This window comes from Podarcis tiliguerta, assembly GCF_965153285.1.
Source record: "Podarcis tiliguerta genome assembly, chromosome: 8".
Lineage (NCBI taxonomy): Eukaryota > Metazoa > Chordata > Lepidosauria > Squamata > Lacertidae > Podarcis > Podarcis tiliguerta.
Genome location: NC_139541.1, coordinates 41,770,381 through 41,779,735, shown reverse-complemented (window position 1 = coordinate 41,779,735; position 9,355 = coordinate 41,770,381). Strand labels below are relative to the sequence as shown.

General features: G+C 45.0%; 1 protein-coding gene across 3 annotated transcripts in view; it reads right to left on the bottom strand.

Moving 5' to 3' along the window:
* Positions 1–9,355, bottom strand: part of LOC310683046 (C-signal-like) — a gene marked incomplete at its 5' end in the record, with an annotated part of 33,717 nt that continues 24,362 nt past the window's right edge. For 2 of the 3 annotated variants that reach the window (XM_083452566.1, XM_083452565.1), the window contains 5 exons: positions 1–267; positions 1,475–1,585; positions 1,936–2,094; positions 3,680–3,867; positions 5,389–5,440. In XM_083452566.1, the coding sequence (XP_083308692.1) occupies positions 154–267; positions 1,475–1,585; positions 1,936–2,094; positions 3,680–3,867; positions 5,389–5,440 (624 nt within the window). In that variant the 3' untranslated portion in view covers positions 1–153. Of the gene's footprint in view, positions 268–1,474; positions 1,586–1,935; positions 2,095–3,679; positions 3,868–5,388; positions 5,441–9,032; positions 9,276–9,355 lie in introns of those variants that run through there. The other variant, XM_083452567.1, reaches the window with a different exon arrangement.

The window sequence follows — 9,355 nt, the reverse complement described above, 5'->3', positions numbered from 1 at the left end:
GAACTTCAATAGTTGTATTTATTTGTAAACAAATATCCACATTTCAGCATAGCAGATACATAGCCACAACTATGTTCCCACTAGTTCCCACTCACCTATGGAGGGAACCATACTCATGAGGGCAGAGCAGTTTCTACTAGAGACTCAGTACATTCACCAAGGTAGTTTCTTGCCCTTCCAGTCAACTAAAGTGCCATTGTGCTCATCAACAAGGTTAGGAAGCACCTGGAGAATCCCTCGCACACTCTCATCAACAGTCATGACAGCCTGCAAGAGACAAACAGCAGTGAGAAGCACAGCCAATGGCTCTTCTTTGTGGAAAGCTGGATTTATCCTCCTACATGTTGGGTGTGAAGGATTCATTCATTCATTCATTCATTCATTTAAAAATCTATAGTACCAAATTTTGCTCTCGGTTGTCTGACCCCAACGACCAAACTGGCTGTAAGAGGATAAGCAGCTAGTCTCACTGGAAAAGGCTCTGCCTGGCTGAGAGCCTGCTCACTCCCCACAAAGTGCTGACCTCTTGCCAGTCTTTGACAACGTTGCCCACTTTGAGTCCTTTGGGCGCACTTTTTCTGTGTCGAGAACTTGACCCTAACTCTACTCCCTTCAACCCTGAATCAGGGTTTAATGTGGAGTGTCTCTGAGTTTTGTAGATAATACCCTGGATATATTTGATAATGTATGTATCATGATAAATGGTGCAGCTTTTATCATCGAACCTCACTCACAAGGTCTGTATGGGTGGAAAAATACACTTGTGGCTCCTGGATCACAGTGGAGAACAGAGCAGCCCATGAAAACTGCCAAATCTGGCCAACCTAGCCTACAGCAGGGATGGGGAACCACCAATCTGTGAGCCAGACCTAGTCTGCATCACCATTCCATCAGCCCACTGTCTCTTACCTTAGATCCTACTGCATGTAAGTCCTTGACTTCACCTGCTTGTTCTGCCATGACAAACAAGCTCACACTTTCCTGCCTGCTGGTCTTTCTGCTCTGGAAAACAACCTATCTGCACTATTTCTCCTTTTCCTCCATGAGGCGATAAAGAGAGAGGCTGCCTGGCAGGTGCATACAGGAGCTCAGAGGTTCAACCATGGAATGTATCAGCTCACCTAGAGGAGTCTCCTTGGAAAAGACCTTCTAGCTGCCATACTCCATGGTATGGCCTTTGAGCCATCTGCTACAGTATGAGTGTGCATGTGTGTGAGAGAGACATTGACTAAAAAAAAAAAAAAGTTGAGTTTTGCCTCTGCTGGTTCCAGCCCTTAACCGGTTTGCATCAAGGGAATGCACCCTAAAAAGGGTTTTCTTCCCCCAGTGATCTAGACAACTGCCTCTCTTATGTGAAAGTAACACACTTTGTGCATGCTTCCTGGGAGTGGGGGTGTCTAACAATCTTCAGCAGTTTTGCTTATGTTATTTAACTATCTTTTAAAGGAGCTCCTCCCAAAAAATTGGTACCCACCTCCTGGGTGCCCATGTCTGTCTTCACCCACCCTGGGTGAACTGCAGTACACAAAATCCCATCCTCTTTGTAAGTCAGAGACTGGCACTTTGTCAGCATGTTGAGAGCAGCCTGAAAGGGAAAGAGAGAGAAAGTGGGTAGCAAACTTCACAATGGAAAGGTTAAAGCCCCCGTCTCTTTTGTTGTGGAACATCAGCAGGAGTACCTGGGCTTGCCACAGAGTCGTTCCCTCTGTGGGAAGCTGCTGCAAATCATACTTCCCTGATAATTCTGACTAGTATTTGCAAACCTGAGCTTCTTAAAATTCACATCTGTAGAATGTGATGTGGCCCAGTGTCTTATATTTGCAAAAGAAAACTAGGACCGTGAGCTCCCTTAGATACAGCCATTTGTTTGGATAGGGAGTGTGCCCAGTAGCAGGGCAGCCAACATATTACTTGGGTGCAAGAAATGTCACCTACCTTGCTGCAGCGGTAGGCAATTACAGGCTTGGAATAGGTTGCGGGGACTAACTCAATACAGCCTAATAGAGAGGAGATGTTGACAATAGCTGCCTTGCTGCAGCTCAGCCCTTTCTGTGAACTTCCTTGGGCTGCCTTCCTTAACAGAGGCAAAAAAGCCTGAGGAAAGAGAGGAGGAGAGAAAATAATTGAGGAAAACTCAGTACCCGCTTCATTTGCCTTATGTATTTATTCTCATGTAACAATCTACACTTGTATTATAAGTAATGCTATTTTTACCCCACCTCCCCCCAAAGAGTTCAAGCCATTGTTAATGATTCCTCCCCCATTTTGTTCTACCTCCTTCTTGTGCCCAGAAAAGATGGGACACTGTTGTCTAGACAGTGCACTATTCTGCCATTTTATTCCCAGCAACACTTCATCTTCACTCATTCAAATCCTGCATAAAACTCAGGTGATGCAAACTTCTCAGTTTGCATGACGTGTTACAACTGTGGACTCTGGAAAAGGGCGACAGAGCACCCAAAGGCCAAGGAGCTTGATGCTAACTTTTTGTGTGGTTCAGCCAGCAGCAGTTCTCGTGCCACTGTGGCTCCAGCACATTTGACATTTGTGAAGACTCCCTCATTAGGCAGTGGATTCAGTATGTCAGTGGTGGCCCCTCCTAGCAGAGTTTTCAGGAAGCGTACATCTCTTTACATTCAGAAACCAGTGAAGAGTACTTTGATTACCCGGACATTCTACTGCCAACTTGAATGCTGCAGTTTGGTAGTTTTAGACCCCAGACTTAATGTAAGGGGAGCTCTTTCAATGGCAACGTGCATTACTACACTTGCTTCAAAATATGGTAAGCCAGCCCCACTGCCTTTGGGGTCCCTGCTGTTCCTTCTGCTGTCTGGAGACCCAAAGCCTGACCCTGACAGCATCCCTGTTAGCACAGTTATGATGTTTGCATAGTGACAAATAAGTGCTATTGTGAATGGTCATTATGCTTATTTGACATATATTTAGGACAGGCTTGTCCAACTTCCAAGAGACTCACTATAAAAAAATGGTGGTGATCTACCCACTGGATTGACCAAAGTTGTTGAGCTTTTTTGGGGGGTGGGGGGTGGGAGGGGTCCCAAGATCTACCGCAATCTACCACAGGAGGCACCACACGATCTACCAGTAGATTGCGATCTACCTGTTGGCCATCCCTGATTTAGGATATACCTAATTGATGTAGAGACGCTGGTGGTGCTGTGGGTTAAATCACAGAGCCTAGGGCTTGCCCATCAGAAGGTTGGCGTTTCAAATCCCCATGATGGGGTGAGCTCCCATTGCTCGGTCCCTGCTCCCACCAACCTAGCAGTTCGAAAGCACATCAAAGTGCGAGTAGATAAATAGGTACCACTCTGGCGGGAAGGTAAACAGTGTTTCCGTGCACAGCTCTGGTTCGCCAGAAGCGGCTTAGTCATGCTGGCCACATGACCCGGAAGCTGTACACCGGCTCCCTCAGCCAATAAAGCGAGATGAGCGCCGCAACCCCAGAGTCGTCCACGACTGGACCTAATGGTGAGGGGTCCCTTTATCTTTTAACTGATGTAGCATGCATTTCTTACTTTTAGTGATCTTTTGACCCAACTGTTTACACTCCCTACACCCTTGGATATATTTATCTGGAAAGGGCACTTCATGCATCAGATGAAGTGAATCATTTGACTGCTCCAAGTCTGGCATTTGCACCCCCAAGCCCCTGTACCTTGCTCACTAGCAATGGCCCAGTCACATTGGTCTTGTATACATCGTCCATGTCTTCCTCGCTCACAGTGTCTAGCGTCAAGCCTTTCAAAATGCCAGCATTGTTTATTAGCACATTCAGCCCTATGTCTTTCAGGTGGTCCCCAACAAATGCTGCAGCTTCCATAATGCTCGCAAGATTTGTAGCATCTGCAAAAGCAGAAACAAAAGAGATGGTTAGAAGCAGGAAGAGATGGGGAACACTGGGAGCAATTCTGACTGTTCTAACGCCACCTACAAAATGCAGGGACAAAGTATGAACTTCAGCTACAGCAATACAAAAGAAAGAATGGTTCTCAAAGTGCTCCCAATAAGTTCATTGTAGTTGTTAATGCCCAACTTCAGGAGGTAATATAAACTACACAGAATTATGCATTAATTTTTTTTGGAAATGGTCTTTACATATTTTAAAAACACCTTAACAAACACATTTTAGAACAAGAGTGGCCCATGTGGTATTACAACAACACCTAGAGAGCCAATTCCCATCATCCCTGACAATTGGCTGTGCTTTGGGGGCTGATGGGAATTGAGAGTAGCACAGTATCCAGAGGGCAACACATTGGAGACCCCTGCTTTAGAATAACCAACTAAACCTTACACCTCTATCTCTAATTCACATCTGTGCAACTCAAAACCATTATTAGTATAAATAAAACCCATTAACGTAAAGCACACAGTGTTAACGAACCCAGTTATATTCGGAACTACAAATATGCTTTTTTAAAAGGGTAAAACTTAGTTGGTGACAACTCTTTATCCTTTCTTGGACAATGAAGCACAAGCCACGGGCTTCTTGATGTTTATTGTCAGAAAAAGTGACGCAACAGTAATCTGCTTGCGATCAGGATCATCATCCTTATTTGAGGGAAGATCAATACATTGTTAGTCAGAGAACCGTGCGCTGTTAGTAACAGACTGGCAAGAAGAAATGGTTTTTCAAGATCCCTTGAAAATGCTAACTCCTGTATATAGTACGTAAACTCGTCTGTCTTCCTGTATGGGCAATATTCTACATTTTCAAAGGAGGCTGGAATTTGGTAGATGGTATTGTTTATTGAATCATATGCATAACAGTACCCTTATTTAATGCTACATAGAATCATAAGGCACTATTTACTTACACTGGTCTTCAGCTTTGTAAAGGATTTCGTGAGAAGGAGTTGTTATCTCTTCTCTGATTAGCCTATATCACTGGCTTTATCTTTTAAAAAAATCAAGAATGATGCCTGGTGTTCTGCAGCAGCAGGTTAAAACCTCCTGTTCTAATATATGAAGTCTGGAGTACTCATAAAAGGGGTTTATGGCAGTGAGGGGGCACAACTGCGACTATCGTGATGGGACCCTGCACTTCTGAAGTAGCCACTGTACCTGTGACACTAGGTAACAGAATTATGAAAAACTACAAATTGCAGAGGGAGGATCTGCATTAAACTTCCTCCCTCTATAGCAGCCAATGCCATATTCTAGCTAAGATGCAAATGGCTGAAGAAATAGGGCACAGATCTCTAGCTACCAGGATCCAAACCAAGAGGCTATTTCTTCCATCCTTTGGGGAGAAGATGGAATGATGCAGAAGGGTTTGCTGCAAAAGAAGGGGGAGGAGTGAAAGTGAGAGAGTCTCACGAACATTGTACGAAGGCTAAAAGGTAAGTGGGAGAGAAGGCATACCCAACTTCACCATCACAAGGTTTGGATGACTGGAAGCCAATTTCCTCAGTTCCTGAAAAGACATAAAGAGCAGAACAATAAATATTAAGAAGTAAAATTATATCAGGTAGGCTGCTGTCGGAGTATACACTGTTACTTCAGGATATTATTATTATTATTATTGTAAAAAAGAAATACTGAGCATGATCCAGCCACATTTAAGCACTCATTGGAATAAGTGGGAATTAAAACACATTTAGACTTTTTCTAGCCCTACTGATTCTTGAAGTGGGTCTAAATGCTCTGACAGGATTGGAAAACTGACGGGCATAGCAATCTTTTGCATTCAAATAAAATATTGATCATGAATATGGTAATTTATTTTGCATTGGCAGCTGGGAGGTCAAGACAATTTTAGATTAACGTTGACATAAGAATGATTTGTGGATAGCCAACCCATAATGATTTCACACCTTGTTTCATTACAGATTTGCCTTTAATGACGCTATACATGTGAGATCAGAAGTGAGACTGATCATTATCTAGCTCAGTACTGTTTTTCTCAGTATAATACAATTACTGACCAACAGCTCTCCCTCTCTCTCTCTGTATTATATATATATATATATATATGCTTTCGTAGATTTTCACGGGTACAGGAATGCAGGTTTTGGTGTCCTCGGGTGTCTTCCCGTGTAAAAGTTGGGGTGTCTAGGCGACGTTTCGACGAGGTCTCACTCGTCATCTTCAGGCTGGTGCTTTCGGCTTCTTGTTACTGGAACAGAGCAGGATCTCAGTGTTTGAGTTCCTATAAATACTGTTGAGGAGGTGTGGTGTATAGCCTCCAATGTTCTGGGCAGAGAGGAGGTTCCCAGGCTAGTGTGCCTTTTCTTCTTTTGTTCCTTAATTACTTGAGGGATATCTTGAGTGATTTCTTGAGTGATTTCCTGAATCCCACTTAGGTGGGTCATTAGGTGTGGATTAGTTGCTAAAGCCTTCGTGTCTTGAACTCTTGAACTTTGTGAAGAGTTTTTCTGAGAAGATGGCTGTACTGCACTTGGTTGTGCTCTGGCTTGGCTTCGTGTATAGGGGCGAGCTGTGGTTTTGTGGCCTGTGCCAGCCAGATCTGTGTAGGGATTGCAGGGGGGTGCAGCATCCGGAGGTGCCACCCTGGTTTGGCTACTGGATGGTGTCTGTAATTTATCTGTGGAGAGGGTCTGGGTTTGGGTCTGGTGTGGTTGATTGGTGATGGCGTTCTGTGTGCCTCTGGATCTGGTGTCAGATTTTGTGGGGAGGGCTAATTTCCAGATGTCTGGCAAGCGGGATGTGTCGTCACGCTTGTTCATGTTGTGAGGGTGTTTCTCTATCTCGATGGCTTCCATGATTATTCTCTTGTGGTGATGTTCCATGTTAAAGAGCAATTTGGAATCTGCAAAATTAATTTCGTGTCCTGTTTCTTTCATGTGTTGGAAAAGAGAGGAAGTTTTTTCTTCTTTTTTGACGGCATTCTTGTGTTCTGCGATCCGTGCATTTATTCGTCTGTTTGTTTGTCCAATGTACGTGGCTGGGCAGACTTTGCAGGGTATTTCATAGACCCCTTGGTTTTCCAACTGAATTTTATCCTTGGGGTTTCTGAGGATATTGGCTATTTTTTGGTTGGTGCAAAAGGCTGTTTTGATATTGTGTTTATGGAGGATTTTGCTAATTTTATCTGTAGTGCCCTTGATATAGCTTCGTAACCCTGTTTTGCTGGTATCCATTGGCAATTAACACAGAATCTCTCAAATGTGTTAATTGCCAATGGATACCAGCAAAACAGGGTTACGAAGCTAATCCAAAAAGAAACACCCCCCAAAAACCAAGACACAGAAGAAAACAATGGCATAGCCCTCCTTCCTTATATCAAGGGCACTACAGATAAAATTAGCAAAATCCTCCATAAACACAATATCAAAACAGCCTTTTGCACCAACCAAAAAATAGCCAATATCCTCAGAAACCCCAAGGATAAAATTCAGTTGGAAAACCAAGGGGTCTATGAAATACCCTGCAAAGTCTGCCCAGCCACGTACATTGGACAAACAAACAGACGAATAAATGCACGGATCGCAGAACACAAGAATGCCGTCAAAAAAGAAGAAAAAACTTCCTCTCTTTTCCAACACATGAAAGAAACAGGACACGAAATTAATTTTGCAGATTCCAAATTGCTCTTTAACATGGAACATCACCACAAGAGAATAATCATGGAAGCCATCGAGATAGAGAAACACCCTCACAACATGAACAAGCGTGACGACACATCCCGCTTGCCAGACATCTGGAAATTAGCCCTCCCCACAAAATCTGACACCAGATCCAGAGGCACACAGAACGCCATCACCAATCAACCACACCAGACCCAAACCCAGACCCTCTCCACAGATAAATTACAGACACCATCCAGTAGCCAAACCAGGGTGGCACCTCCGGATGCTGCACCCCCCTGCAATCCCTACACAGATCTGGCTGGCACAGGCCACAAAACCACAGCTCGCCCCTATACACGAAGCCAAGCCAGAGCACAACCAAGTGCAGTACAGCCATCTTCTCAGAAAAACTCTTCACAAAGTTCAAGAGTTCAAGACACGAAGGCTTTAGCAACTAATCCACACCTAATGACCCACCTAAGTGGGATTCAGGAAATCACTCAAGAAATCACTCAAGATATCCCTCAAGTAATTAAGGAACAAAAGAAGAAAAGGCACACTAGCCTGGGAACCTCCTCTCTGCCCAGAACATTGGAGGCTATACACCACACCTCCTCAACAGTATTTATAGGAACTCAAACACTGAGATCCTGCTCTGTTCCAGTAACAAGAAGCCGAAAGCACCAGCCTGAAGATGACGAGTGAGACCTCGTCGAAACGTCGCCTAGACACCCCAACTTTTACACGGGAAGACACCCGAGGACACCAAAACCTGCATATATATATATATATATATATGGGTTCTAACGAACTATGGTGAAGATTATAACACCATGGTCTACTAACAGTGTAGTTGTATGCTCATCTTACTCCAAAGAAAGCCTCATTAATTTAAATGAGACTTACTCATTGGTGAAGTGTATAACGGATTTCAGTCTAAAAGTGCTCTCCACCCTGGCTGGTTCTTGGCCACTTTCCTTGCTATAAATGCATTCAATCAAAGTCTCATGCCAGTGCTGATGAGACTGAATATTCAAGGTTCAAGGTTCATCTCCAGTTTTCTGCTCAAGCTCACAGTCTGTACTCCAGAGCACTAAAAACTGACGATTTACTTTATACCCCTCTTCTTGAGCTCTTAGCTAACCTAGGAGTTTAAATAAACACAATGAGTAGTGATTTCCTTCGCCTTTGGGGGTGAAAGTTCCTACTTAACACGCGACAGCAATAACTGGTGCAAAATAACTTCCTGACTCCTACGCTTTGATTCCCAGAAAGTCCCAGTCACCCGACCAGCCCCAGGCGCCACTCCTTCGCTGGGAAATAAACCCTGCTCAATTCAATGGGGCTTCCCACCGACCAAGGCTGCAATGCTGCGCCAGCTTACCGGGACGAAGCCCCAGGGACCAAAGCGGGACTTGCTTCCGAGAACCCTCCTCCGTCCCCCAAGCAGCCCATGTTGGGGCTTGAGCCACTCACCTGTCCGCGCTCCCCGTCCGGAGACCGGCTGCAGGCAAAGAGCCACTGCGGCGGGTTGGGCATATCCAGGAGCTGGCGAACCAGCTCCAGGCCGATGCCGCGGTTGGCTCCGGTCACCAAGACGCTGCGCGCTCCCAAGCTCTCCATGAGCATCTGCTGCACCGCCGTCCCGGGTCTGCCTCCGACAGAAAACTTGCCTGTGGGGCAACACCCTTCGCACCCGCCACACATCGCCCCCCTGCGGCCGCTTGCGGGAACTGGAGCCTTTCCTCGCAGCCTGATGACTGATTTTTGATAACAGTGTAAAAGTGCACTTTGCGGAA